This window comes from Phragmites australis, chromosome 11 (assembly GCF_958298935.1).
Source record: "Phragmites australis chromosome 11, lpPhrAust1.1, whole genome shotgun sequence".
NCBI lineage: Eukaryota > Viridiplantae > Streptophyta > Magnoliopsida > Poales > Poaceae > Phragmites > Phragmites australis.
In genome coordinates, this window is record NC_084931.1 from 4,200,099 (window position 1) to 4,214,447 (window position 14,349).

The 14,349-nt window shown below is 44.9% G+C and overlaps 2 protein-coding genes across 2 annotated transcripts; both read left to right on the forward strand.

Annotated features, from left to right (window-relative positions):
* Positions 1-4,245: 4,245 nt before the first annotated feature.
* LOC133885467 (universal stress protein PHOS32-like) lies at positions 4,246-5,490 on the forward strand. The gene is made up of 3 exons (XM_062325187.1): positions 4,246-4,735; positions 4,859-5,090; positions 5,219-5,490. The coding sequence occupies exons 1-3, from the start codon at positions 4,561-4,563 to the stop codon at positions 5,322-5,324; spliced, it is 513 nt and encodes a 170-aa protein (XP_062181171.1). The 5' UTR covers positions 4,246-4,560; the 3' UTR covers positions 5,325-5,490.
* Positions 5,491-10,994: 5,504 nt separating this feature from the next.
* Positions 10,995-14,138, forward strand: LOC133884217 (LRR receptor-like serine/threonine-protein kinase GSO1). The gene has a single exon (XM_062323564.1). The coding sequence runs from the start codon at positions 10,995-10,997 to the stop codon at positions 13,932-13,934; it is 2,940 nt and encodes a 979-aa protein (XP_062179548.1). The 3' UTR covers positions 13,935-14,138.
* The last annotated feature ends 211 nt before the right edge of the window (positions 14,139-14,349 follow it).

The following is a 14,349-nucleotide window of genomic DNA, read 5'->3' on the forward strand; positions in this document are numbered from 1 at the left end:
GAAGATGAAGGACCATGGAATTTAGACCTATTAAAAAACATTGAAAGAAATCAGGTAAAAACTAGAATCTTTATGAAAAAAACAATGCAACACATATGCCACTATTGAATAATCCCCCATGCTCTATAATTCTTATATATAGGACATCGAAGTTGAAATTATCAATGAGCATAGAGCAATTATATGTGTAGCCAACAATGAAACATCAAACACAGTAGCATTTTTAGGTGGGCAGGAAGTTGACCAGATAACAAAAGATGCAGCACATGAAGAGCAAAGATACAATGAAGGTGCTAAGTTAAATGAAGAAGACATTGATAATTTTCTTGAAAATGAAAGAGTGACAGCAAATCAGGGGAACAATATGCAAATAGATAGCAAGTGCACCCCCACATTAGGGATAGAATTCAAAACCCCATAATAAGCTCATTATTTCTTTAACATCTAATCGTATTTGTCTAGTTTTGCAGTAGTCATAGCACATAGTGCGTGGACATAGGGCAAGAAAAGAAAATTAAGGTGATACGGATTACATACAAATGCAATGGCAAAGAAAGAAATCAACAATAAAAAAGGACAACAACAGAAGAAGAAGAACAAGGAGACAATGATGAGCTGACTACAGAAAGAGACACAAACATCCTTATTAAAATAGATTGTGAGGTTGTTATGGTGATTTCAGAAAGAAATAGCATATGGAGAATAACCAGGATAAACTTAGATCACAATCATCCTTTGAGTTCAAATACACAAACAATATTCTTTAGAGCTCATAAAGATATGATTGATGAGAAAAAAAAAGATGATAAGATCTTACATGATTGTAACATACCTACAAGGAAGATGATTGCTATTTTGGCTTATCTTCGTGGAGGATTGATAGCATTGCGATATGGATCAAAGAATATCAGCAACCTAAGAACATCAATCAGAAAAGTGACATCAAAAATTGATATGATGCAAGTAATTGGTTTCTTCATAAGAAAAAAGATAGCATATCCAACTTTTTTGTACAAGGTCAACATGGATAGCAATAATAAGGTCAAGTGTGTATTTTGGATAGACACAAAGGCAAGAGAATACTACAAGATGTATGATGATTGCACTAGTTTTGACACTACATACTTGATAAATAAATACAATATGACATTTGCGTCTTTTGTGAGAATAACAAGATATGCAAAAACATGTATACTTAGTTCTGCACTAATCTCAAACGAGAGCACAAAAACTTTCAGATGGTTATTCACAACTTTTCTAGAAGCAATGAAAGCAAATAGTCTAATTAGCATCATAACAGATCAAGATGGTGCAATGAGATCAGCTATAGAACAAGTATTTTCAAATGCAAACCATTGTAATTGCTTATTTCACATCAAAACTAAAGTCAAGCAGAAATCTAGAAGAACATTTGAGAACAAAGAGCTACACAGAGAATTTGAAGATATTGTCAATAACTTGCTGACAATAGAGGAGTTTGAAAAGTTATGGACAGAAATGGTAGAGGCCAATAACCTTCATAATATAAAATACTTGGCACACATTTGAAATACAAGAGAAAAATGGTTGCTAGTGTATTTCGAGCATCATTTCTATCCATTCATACAAAGCATAGTAGGAAGCGAATCAACAAATACAAGATACAAAATAAATGTTGAACCTATATATAGTGGCACTAGCTTTCTCAAAGAATATGAAAGAATACAAGAAACAATTTTTGACAATGAAGAGCATTCATATCATAAATCAAACAAAAAGAGGCCATCAAAACTTTGGTTTGGATATTGGATAGAGGAACAAGCAATGATGCTATACAATAGAAAAATATTTAGAAATTTCAGTTTCAGCTCAAGAAGACAACAAAGCTAGATGTGACAATCATAGAGAATGACAAAACATATCATATTTACAAATCAAAATATCATAAAAGAAAAGAACATAGAAGCAGGACTTACATTGTGCTGACAAATATGCTGACAAATCTGGAATAACAAATTTGAGAAGGATGACCTCTTATGCACGCATCCCGAAAGTAATGTTGGAGCAGAAAATCAAAGAAATTCTAAATAAATACATAATACAGAGACGAAGAAAATAAGAAATGAGGATAAAAGCATCAAGCACATCGATCATACCTATAGTTGACAATGTAAGCCTCAGATTCAATATACTCTCAAGAAGGTTAGTAGATATTGCATGAAAAGGAGAAAAATAGAAGCAAAATATAACTTTGTGCTGTTAGAAATTGCAAAAATGGAAGAGTTAATGGAGAGCATTGATGTTAAAGAATAGCCACAAGTCCCAATAAACTATATCCAACCAAATGAAAATGTGCAAGTTTGACGGAGGTTAGCATTCAGGAAGGTGGTTTGACAGAGAAGACGGATGTGGGATTGGGACGGTAGGAGCGCCGCCGGCCGTGGGTGGCGGAGGATGATAGGTGGGCAGGGCTAGAGCAAGGGCAAGCATTGACGAGAGGTTAGTAAGGAAGGGTGGTTACTACGGACCGCCACCAGAGATAACTGGAGGAGGGCAGAGGCGAGGGAGCGAGTTGGCGTCAGGCGATGTCGGTTGAAGAAGCTAGCGCAGCGGAAGTAAGGTGAGGGGAGATTGAAGAAAGTCTGTGAGCTGTTGTCGTCGCCTGGAATAAAAAAAAAACAGACGTATGGAAAAAAGCAACCGTCATATAGACGGCTCAAGCAGAGGTGACCGCTATGCAGTGTACGTCTTGTTGTGCACTTCATCTTCTTTTCTAGATCCCTTCATCTTCTCTCGTCGGCATTCCTTTGCCTAGTTGAACGTACATTTGAAGTTCCCACTAGCTGGACTTGGACTCCTTACCGGCGCTAGCTTCTAGTCCCGCGGCGACACGGCACGCCGGCCGGCGGTTCGCGAATCCCAGCGGGACTGCGACGTTCTGAGGATGTGAACGATGAGGTGTACATGTGTGGGAGGAAGAATCGGATTCTGTGTGTCTAGTTAACCAGATTGCTTGATTCCCAGCACAGATTGAGATTGCCATTCGATGAGTAGAAAGGCTGGGCAAGAAGCCAAATGAAATACCATCTGCGGCTCACAGGAAAGGTAGATAGCAAAGATCATCTTTGTTTAGTGACTTCGAGCAACGCAAGTGAATGCGTCTTCCAGAAACAAATTAATCAGCTGTACCAAGAGCCATAAGAGTTAAGTGCCTCAAATAAATATGGATCACTCTTCCTTTCTTCTCATCTCTGATGGCCTAGATTGGTCAGGATTTAATTTTTCTTTTTTTTTTGCAGGAAGTTGCAAATTCTTGTTTGTTCCGGTGTTTACCCTAAAATATATCCCCTCTATTCTTTTTATTTGGCCTTTTATGATCTGTGCCGTCAAACTTCCAATTTAACCGCTAATATGCCTATAGTTGTCAAGATTGACTATATAAAAATACAAATTTATCAAGATTGACTATATAAAAATACAAATTTATTAGTGTATATTGATATAAAGTTATAAAAAGTTATAGTCAAAATTATATTTCGAAGACCGTGAAAAAGAAATAAGGATAAATAAAAAAAGAACAGGTAGTATATGAATCTGTTTGGGTTGTGCGTGTATTGCAATGGCATTTTAAGATTGATTTTCTGCCTGTATATTTTTTAGTTGCTTGAAATTTTCCTACGATTTGGTTGTCTTTTCCGGAGTCGGATCTGAATCTAATATGGTCCAATTACTTCAAATCTTTGGTGCTACCACCCCCAGTGCTACCTCCGCCCGACGGCTTATGTGCTACCACCCTTCCTCGTCTCCGGTGGCAACGCAACCAAATCAATTGCCATTTCTCTCGTCCCTCCTCCCTCCTTTGAATCCATATTCCATCCACTAGTTGCCATCACCACCACCTTTGTCCATTCAGCGAAAGTAAATTTTATAGGACCCGGTCCTACAAATTTAGTCATATCTTTTTGTTAGTTCTCTTAAATCTTCTATATAAATTGTTGAATGGTTCTAGTTTACCTTTTGTAGTAAAGTTGTGGTCCTTTTTCTTTCTTTTCTGTTTCTTTTTGCTCAAATCATATTGTAGGTGTTTGAATTTACAATCCCGAACATTGCGACCTGACTCTCCACAGTGCCTATATAATTGTATTTTTTTTCTTAGCTAGTATTTTCTCAACAGTTGGTATCCACTTTTTATTATATTATAATCTCCTTTTTGTATTTGTCACATCTGAATTCTGCACTTGCACAAATGATTTTGAATCTAGCCTGTTTCCCTAAACATCCCTCTAAACCTGAAAAGCACACTAGTGACCGCAAAACCACCTTCCTGAATCCTAATCCTCACCAACGCAGCAGCACTGTCGGCAGATGGATTTTTTTTTAAAAAAAATTAGACATCTAAAACTTGGAAAACATGCTTCTATATATAAGTATCCCATCACCTGGCTTGCTAAGATACTTGAGCTCTATCAGCCATGTCGAAGTTGAAGCTCTACGTACTAGGCCACTAGCTAAGTTAATCGATCAGCCTTCTCTGCCTGGGACACGTTTCTTACTTTCTTCTTCAGAGGAAGGTGTGTCGGCATGGCCGGGCGGAACATCGGTGTGGCGGTGGACTTCTCGCCGTGCAGCAAGAGCGCGCTGCGGTGGGCGGCGGCGAACCTGGCGGCGTCCGGCGACCGCCTCATCCTCATCCACGTCAAGAGCTCGTACCAGTACGAGCAGGGGGTGGCACACCTCTGGGAGCACGACGGCTCACGTACGTGAAATTTCTGGATAGGCTCCTCCCATTCGGATCAATCAGCTATGTTTCAGGCTTTCAGCCCCTTCAGATTAAAAAACCAGCATGAGGTGTGTGAGCTAATTTCTCTTGGTTTTTCAGCGCTGATCCCTCTGGTGGAGTTCTCGGACCCGCGGGTGAGCAAGATGTACGGCGTGGCGCCGGACCGGGAGACGCTGGAGATCCTCACACGCGCGGCCAGCTGCCAGAAAGGGGTTCAAGTGTTTGCCAAGGTGCTGTGGGGCGACCCGGGGAAGAAGCTGACGGAGGCGCTCCAGAGGATTCCGCTGCAATGGCTGGTCGTCGGCAGCAGAGGGCTCAGCGCGGTTAAGAGGTACACGACGACGCAGCTCCCCAGTCGTTTCACTCGGATTTCTCTCATGCAGCTGCATCTGGTGATGATTAACGTACGTAATCTTTTCTTGTCTCGTTTTCTCCCCGCGGCCCGCTTGTGGAGATTAGGGTTCTTATGGGAAGCGTGAGCAGCTACGTGGTGAAACACGCGGCCTGCCCCGTCACCGTCGTCAGGGAGAACATGCTGCCGTCAGCCGTAACCACGAACCACTGATGGGGGTATATGGTACTAGCTAGTACAAATGGCTTGTGTAAGTATGCCCATCTAATGATGTAAATTAATCATGTAAATTAATCACTGTCTTTGGAAATATATGGGCCCTTGTGAGTTGTGAAAAATAAAATAGAAAGCACTCCAAGCTCATATGTAGCCGAGATTTACGTGCACGCGAGTATTTTTATGGGTATTATTTGTAAACCTGTGATAGAGATCGTGCATATATATATATGCACGTCACCTTATAATTGCAAAAAAAAAAAGAGCTCATATATAGCTGGGAAGATGCTTTATGTAAATAAATATGGATGCGCGTGAAATACATGTGGATGTTACTGTTTTCTGTAAAATTTCTTTTGGAGGATTTCAATCGATACCTTTAGATCTAGCGTTGTTAGCTGATCACAGACAATCAGGATTTCATTGAGGTGTAATAACTTGGACCGACCTAATTAGCTTGTTTTAAGCTACTGTGTAGATAATTTCTCACTGTACAAGTGTAAATCAGAGAGTATACCATCCAAATTACACACACTATTAGTCAAGGAGTGTCATAGACAGGGCCGCACAACACTTGAGATTGCTAATTATCTCGTTTGTTTTTATTTTCTTCTTCTAATGACAACACGAGTAAACAAAGTACTTTTGGCATATAGCAATAAAAAAATTCTTCAAACTATATGGACAGGCATATATTCAATCACGCAGGTACCCACTACATTATATGTTAAAGTCTTCACTAATTTTTTTTTTGACATATATAGATGACAGTACTATATCATGGTGCATATATTAATCAACTAAAAACTAAATTCCCATTCGGTATAAATGTGTAATAGTTTGCACCGAATAGTAATTGTGTCATGAACGACTAAGAACCAGGTTAAATTGTACCTTTGTTAGTTCGTATTTTGATATTTACCATGATATAGTACTGTCATCTATATATGTTAAATCGGTGAGAGAAATTTGACCGTAACTCCAAACACACCTCACCAGAAAAGGCTTCAAAATAACCTATATTGATGTGCTGAATATATTGTTGGCTACATAAATTCGAACCCCCGGATTTGACCCCTAGCTCTGCCCTGCAGGCAATGAACAACAGGTGGAAAGAGTGCTACAGTGTCATCACTGGCATATGCTTAGGCACGCCCCGTTTCTTAGACATATGTTTGATTCTACGTTATAACAACAGCTTGCTATACTTCCTCTGTAGTGTAAGTTGTAGATTCAATATCGAGCCAAACTTTGCCACACTTGTGGCGTCCAATTTATTCGTCACACTTTTTTTGACGTGTTACAATTTATCTAACTTAGATGTGATAAACTTAGAAACAAACCAAACATACCGTTAAGCCAACGATTTACACGGACACAAGCTTAAAAGGATCCGGGCCGGGCTGGGAACGCAGAAGAAGGGAAGGCAAAGCACCAAATAGATTTGATGATGGGCCAAAAGGGCCCAAATACCCAAGACAGCGTGGGGCTATGGGCCACCTCCACTGACCTTCCCCGGCCCAACACTATATAACCCAGCGCCCTCTCATCCTCCCGTGTTCCGCTTGGCGACGCGACGGCCACGGTGGCTGCCGGCCGGGCCTACGCCCGACGGCCGCCGCACGAGAAGCCCCGCAGCCGTGGTTTTCTCCCATACCCGTTCGCCTAGCTCGGAGCCGGTAGTCTGCTAGGAAGAGCTACCTCTTCCCTTGGTCTCACCCTCTCCCGCCGTGCCGCTCGTGATTCCTTGGACGCTGTTCCACCTGCCGCACGCAAGGTGTTCGACGTTATGGCGCGGAAGCGGGCTTCGGCCAAGCAGTCGACGTCACCGTCGAGCGCCACGAGCCATGAAGCCTACCTCGCTGCCCCGCGCCCACCCAAAGACGGGCGCTGCTTCAACCAAAGATCACTAGCGATGACATGGAGAATTGCGCATCTGGGCTGCCAACCCGTTGACCCGTAGCTGATATTGGCTTCGGATCCTCCATGACTTGTGCAGGTGCTACTGTGCGCTGCTTGGCAAGAGCAAAAGTCGCAGGAGAGAGATGCAAGGACAAGCAACATGGACTCGATTTCAGCTCGACTTGAGTCCCTAACAAACTAAGTCTAAGCCTAGTCATAAGCTCGCGTCCATGACGAGCTTGAGCTCAAATAGCTCGGTTAACTCCAACTATTTTCCGTCTAGAAAAAGCTTGTTCATTTATTTTAGCTAAGTTCATTTTTTTACCTTATCATCTAATATAAAGTCTAATCATTCAACTTTAAGATCACGTGATTATATATATATATATATATATATATATATATATATATATATATATATATATATATATATAAATATATATATATATAAAAGGCTTATAGACAGGACTATATCTAAACTTGATTGGCTCGAATCCCTAACAAACTGAGCTCAAATCTGATTGTAGACTCTGACAGGCTCACTCTAACTCGGCTAGTCCTGGAGACCTCAAGATACTCGGGCGAGCTGGCTGATGGATGCTGTTTCTGCATGGACTGATCATGGATCATTGAAACGTCTGGTGCCTTTTGCAGCTCCGCCGAACTCAATCGATTGCCTCGTTGACACGGCCGATCGAAGCCGTCCTGGGATCACGCTCGTACAGCTAGCACATTGTGAATTTGTCGTCAAGTGTTGTTCCTGCAAGATGCTAATCTGCCAGTACTACCTAGTACGCTTGCGTCAATGACCGGAACGCGACACTTCACCAGCAGATTGATTCCTCTGAAAGGAGATCGGCTTTCTGAACGATCTCATCTCCCAACTGGAACGATGGTCCCTCTCAGCAGCTGATTCTGCTCCAAATTTGCATGGGAAAAGGTGTAGCTGATGCACCCGAGCACATGGTTAACCTCCCCTGATTTGCTTTGCAAATCACTGTACCCTGTTGCTTGCTATCGCAGCCAGGTTAGCCGGTGTTCACTCAATCTACTAATCATTGTGGGTGACTTGTCAGGCCTTTTTTTTGGGTCCATGAAAGAGAATAAAACGTATGAGCATAACAAAAGGAGGGAAGATGATTGGGGCATTGGGCTGGATGTCCATGGGAATTCTGAAGAGATTTGAATCATGGGAACAAACCACTTCGGTAAATCATTTGAACGGACTGTAAAGCATATCATCACACGTTTGGCGCTTCTTAGTTATAACTTAGAGGACTTGTGTAGCATGTTGTGATGTTAATTAAATAAGTTTTTTTTTGCGTAGTACCTTAAATTCTCCACATTTTGTCTAGTTTTCCTATTTATCAAGTACATTCTTGGTCCTCTGCTTTCCTTACAAAATGGAATGGGGCGGACCCTCGTCTTAAAATGAAAAGTCCTTTGTCCAAAAATCTCTTGAGCAAAAAACGGAAGCTATAGATTCAATTGTTATGGCATAAACTTCATTTTTTTAATGATCCAGATACTGTTCCTAGATATAGTAATATAGCCCTAAAAATGATATAGTCATATAGCTGTTTCTTCAGTTGAGATTATGAGAGTAGCGTCCATATTAGTTGTGATTATATTTTAATACATGCTAAATGGACCAATTCATTTGTCCACGAATGTTTGCTCCGTAATTTTAGCTTAAACTATCTCGTGTTACGGTATCCCATGTTAAAATATATAGCTCTTTCTAGGACTCAATTATATAGCATGTTTGGAGATAAGCTAGAACAGATGACATGCTGTTATGCACCCACATTTGTCCCTTGACTCATGTCCTACCCAAATCCGAATCCTGTGGGTAAGCAGGTGAGAAACGTACAAGCAAGAGCACCGTGTGAAGGAGGCACAGGTCAACCCAGCTCAATCAGGGTGCAGTATTAAATTGTACGAATGTCAAAGAAAGTCAATCTTGGACCAATGATGCAACCATTGCACCAGCAGGACATCATTGTCCTTATGTCTCACGGGTAGGCTGAGGCCGAGAGTACTCCAATCAGATATTGTTTGTTGTTGTTGTAGTAAGTTGCGGTTGTTAGTTGTTGTTGGTGATTGTTAGCTATTGGTAGTTGTCATTTTATTCCTCTGATTATTGCTTTTTAGGCTATATTTTTGTATTTTTTTCTACTATATCAATAGAAACGGACACTGTCTGGTGTGCCGTCGGTTAAAAAAAAAAGTTATCAACCATTCTCTTTTTTTACCTTAATACACACTTCTTAAATCTATTTCTGTATTACTTACACTTTCCAATCATTCGATAAAAGAAAATTTAGGTGGATACTATTGTAAAGATACATATATTAGAAAATATCATCAGTGTCTTTATGACATATGAGAACTTAAGTGATCTTTATAATATTATTTTTTAAATTGCCTTTGATAACATGGTTATAAGATAGAGGCATCTCTATGTTTTCAGCCAAAACTTGCATCAAAGTAGTTATTCCTTAGCATTGTGGGTTAGCAGTACTATGAGTGAATAACTGAACTGAAAATGTCTGCACAAAGCTGGCACACCACTAGGTAATCTGGAGCCTGAACCAGAAAGGAGGGTGTGACTGTGCATGATGAGAACTGAGAGGCCACTAGTCGATAACCAGGTAGTCATCTGTCCCTATCTGAATGGACTTGCCCCCATCCATGTGGAATCACTTGTGTGTGCATTTGAACTGAAGGAAGCAACGCAAAGTGCATGCCGCTGCAGCGCTGCCTGGGATGGACCTGGGTTGAACTGTTATGGTGGTTACTGTGAGTTGTTTTGTCCTGTGGCTTGTTGATTCGATTGTGCCACTGTCACTCCCCTGCAAAAGTCACTTTCCCTCTACCTGATAATTGAAAAGCCAATTTGTGGGTATAGCTCGCGAGGTGATTGGTCCTTTCCATTGATACATCTAGATACATAGATCATGGTGATAGTATATCTATCTTCATCAGATACAAATATATGTATTTATCTTCAATTATCTGATAGTATGTTCTGCTGATCCATACTTCATAGTTGCACACTACTTGCTCAATTTCTTTGTTTCAGTATATGACAGTATCTCCCGATAGTGGATGGATGCCCAATTATGCTGCCAAGGAGAAGTTTCCATGCTATCCATCTACTTGTTTGCAGAGTCAGAAAATTGACACTGGAAGAAGCGAACAGAGTATATATGCTGCTATTTTTGTGTCACTAAAAATGGGCAAGAAAACTGTTCAATGAAGCATCGAAGCATCATCTAATTGTCCTGTTGCCACCAAATCAAGGGGGCAGTTGAACTGTTTAAGCACGTACACTCTGTAAAGCGCATAGTTAACTAATTTCAAGCGCCTTTCCGGTCTTGTCAGAGCAAATCAAACAGAAGAAGCTGGAGTAACAAGTCAAAACAACAAGATTAGCCTTTAAAATACCTGTTGCTTAGGTCCGCATTATCGAAAGCTATGCCGATTATTCTAATACCGTATCAGAAATTGAGCTTTCCGAGCTGCTTTACCTTCTCCTTTGGCTTGTATTGCATTTTCAGTACTAAGAATCCATCACATTCCATGTCTGTGATTCAAAGGGCAGGTAGTGTTTGACAACTCTTTTTCCTGCTGCAGGTTAAGCTCCCACTTTGTGCACATGAGCGGCCACACCACAGCAATGGAGCTTATACACTCATAACTCATCTCCAGACTCCATAGTAGCATCCTGTGAGTTCACTTCCTCTAGCTCACACAGTTGCAATGGCTAGCAAACAGAGCAGCTTCATTCTGCTTGTTCTTGCTGATCTATCCCTGCTGTTCTGCATTCTGCTTGCACCTGTGTGCTTAGCCACACCAGACACAGCTCCGTTTACTCTCCTGCAAGTGAAGTCCAGCCTCACTGACCCTGAAGGTGTCCTCTCCGGCTGGTTGCCGGAGGCCGACGTATGCTCATGGCACGGCATTACATGCCTGCCAGGAGAGGGCAGCGTGACAGGCCTCAACTTGTCAGGATACGGTCTGTCAGGCGTGATACCGCCGGCGATAGGCGGTCTCATCTCCGTCGAGTTCATTGACATGTCCTCCAATTCCCTCACCGGGCCGATCCCGCCGGAGCTGGGCATGCTGGAGAACTTGAGGACGCTGCTCCTCTTTTCCAACTCCCTCACCGGCACCATCCCGCCGGAGCTTGGCCTTCTCAAGAACCTGAAAGTTCTCAGGATCGGTGACAACAGGCTGCACGGCGAGATCCCGCCGCACCTCGGCAACTGCACGGAGCTGGAGACGCTAGGCCTGGCATACTGCCAGCTGAATGGCGCCATTCCTGCTGAGCTCGGCAACCTGAGGCGCCTGCAGCAGCTGGTCCTCGACAACAACACCCTCACCGGGGGCATCCCGGAGCAGCTCGCCGGTTGCGCAAGTTTGCGCGTTCTGTCAGTGTCTGATAACAGGCTGCAAGGCACCATTCCTTCCTTCGTCGGCAGCTTCAGTGATCTCCAGTCTATGAATTTAGCAAACAATAAGTTTTCCAGTGGGATTCCGGTGGAGATTGGTAACCTTTCCAGCTTGACATACCTCAACCTGCTCGGCAACAGCCTGACCGGCGCCATACCGCAAGAACTGAACCGGCTGAGCCATCTGGAAGTTCTGGACTTGTCCCAGAACAACCTCTCTGGAGAGATCACCATCTCTGCATCACAACTGAAGACCTTGAAGTTCCTTGTGCTATCAGACAATCTGCTTGAGGGTACCCTCCCTGAAGACCTCTGTGCCGGGGACTCGAGCCTGGAGAATCTGTTCCTCGCCGGCAACAACCTTGGAGGCGGCATCGAGAAGCTGCTCAAGTGCGGTGCTCTGCAATCCGTCGACGTCTCGAACAACAGCTTCGCTGGAGCTGTACCTGCGGACATCGACCGGCTGTCAGACCTCGTCGATCTGGCGCTGCACAACAACAGCTTCACCGGCGTTCTGCCCCCTCAGATAGGTAATCTGAGCAACCTGGAGATCCTGTCTCTGTACCACAATGGCCTCACCGGCGCGATCCCGCCGGAGATCAGCAGGCTTCAAAGGCTGAAGGTCTTGTTCCTCTACGAGAACCAGATGTCTGGAGCCATCCCTGACGAGCTCACCAACTGCACGAGCTTGGAACAGGTGGACTTCTTCGGTAACCACTTCCATGGCCCTATCCCTGAAAAGATTGGGAACCTCAAGAACCTGGCGGTGCTTCAGCTCCGGCAGAACGACCTGTCGGGTCCCATCCCGGCGAGCCTCGGCGACTGCAGGAGGCTCCAGGCGCTGGCATTGGCGGACAACCGGCTCTCCGGCGCGTTGCCGGAGACATTCGGGCAGCTCACCGAGCTCAGCGTGATCACTCTGTACAACAACTCCCTCGAGGGTCCCCTGCCAGAGTCGCTGTTCCAGCTCAAGAATCTGACGGTGATCAACATCGCGCACAACCGGTTCGCCGGCAGAGTCATTCCTCTCCTCGGCTCGAGCTCCCTCTTTGTGCTAGTGCTGACGAATAACTGCTTCTCGGGGGTGATCCCCGCGGCGGTTGCGCGGTCGAAGGACATGGTCCGGCTCCAGCTCACCGGCAACCGGTTCACCGGTGGAATACCGGCCGAGCTGGGCAACCTGGCGCGGCTCCAGATGCTTGACCTCTCGCTCAACAACGTGTCCGGCGACATCCCGGCCGAGCTCTCCAACTGCGGGCAACTCACCCATCTAAAGCTCGACGGGAACAGCCTAACGGGCACCGTCCCTTCATGGCTGGGCAGCTTCCGGTCCCTCGGCGAGCTCGACCTCTCGTCGAACGCGTTAACTGGCGGCATCCCGGCGGAGCTCGGCAACTGCTCGGGCCTGCTCAAGCTGTCCCTCAGCGACAACCACCTCTCCGGCAGCATCCCACCGGAGATCGGCCGGCTGACATCGCTCAACGTTCTAAACCTGCACAAGAACAGCCTCACCGGCGCCATACCGCCGGAGCTCCGGCGATGCAACAAGCTGTACGAGCTGAGGCTGTCGGAGAACTCCCTTGAGGGCCCGGTCCTGCCAGAGCTCGGGCAGCTGTCGGAGCTGCAGGTGATACTGGACCTGAGCTTCAACAGGCTCTCCGGCGAGATCCCGGCGTCTCTCGGCAACCTCGTGAAGCTGGAGCGACTGAACCTGTCGTCCAACCGCCTCTATGGACCAATACCTTCCTCGCTGCTGCAGCTGACGAGCCTGCACCGCCTGAACCTGTCGGACAACCTCCTCTCCGGCCCGGTACCGGCTGCGCTGTCCAGCTTCCCGGCGGCGTCTTTCCTCGGCAACGAGCTCTGCGGCGCGCCGCTGCCGCCCTGCCGGCCGTCGTCTTCCAGGCGGCTGCCGGGCAAGGAGGTGGCTGGCATCGTGGCGGGCATCGCCGTCGTCTCGGCAGTGGTGTGCGTGGCCCTGCTGTACATCATGCTGAGGGTGTGGAGCAACTGGAGGGCGGTGTCCGTGTCGAGCTCCGACGGCGAGGAGACGGCGGAGGCTGCACACGGCCAGCGCGGCGGCAAGTGGGGCGCCGGGGACGGCAAGTACTGGAAGGTCGGGTCGCCGCTTTCATCGGTGGAGGAGAAGCACAGCTCAGCGTCGGAGACTAGCGTGCTCCACGGGAAGTCGGTGGTGGCGGCGCCGCGAAGGGCTAGCCACGCCGTACTGGTCGTTGGCAAGCCGTGAACGTTGCATGCTCAAAATGTTTGTGTATCAATGCGTTACTGGTTCTTGCTTTAATCGATCCCCTCTTCCATCTCGTGTGATTGTTTCTTCGATTTCTCCGCCATGTCCGTTCGTTCTTCTGTTCTTGATCTGGAGCTGGAAACTGGAGCGAAGCAAAACCGGGAAGAGCTGGTATAGTGAGTAGTGATTTGATCTGTTGATCTTGCAAGGGATTTTTTTTATGTTTACATTTTTTAAATAAAACTAGTTTTCTGGTGCGTATATATGTTGCAATGAGCGCTAAAAAATTATATAAGACTATTTAGGTACATAGCCTCATAATAAATAACAAAATCACTTTTAGATAGAACTTACAACTTGAATTTCAAATACAACTATGATTTAATTTTGAGTATAAATAAATAAGTCTATAAAA

Coding starts and splice junctions, on each gene's coding strand:
- LOC133885467 (XM_062325187.1), top strand. CDS start 4,561: ATGGCCGGGCGGAACATCGGTGTGGCGGTGGACTTCTCGCCGTGCAGC. Junction 4,736..4,858: donor CTGGGAGCACGACGGCTCAC/GTACGTGAAATT, acceptor TTGGTTTTTCAG/CGCTGATCCCTCTGGTGGAG. Junction 5,091..5,218: donor GGGCTCAGCGCGGTTAAGAG/GTACACGACGAC, acceptor TGTGGAGATTAG/GGTTCTTATGGGAAGCGTGA.
- LOC133884217 (XM_062323564.1), top strand. CDS start 10,995: ATGGCTAGCAAACAGAGCAGCTTCATTCTGCTTGTTCTTGCTGATCTA.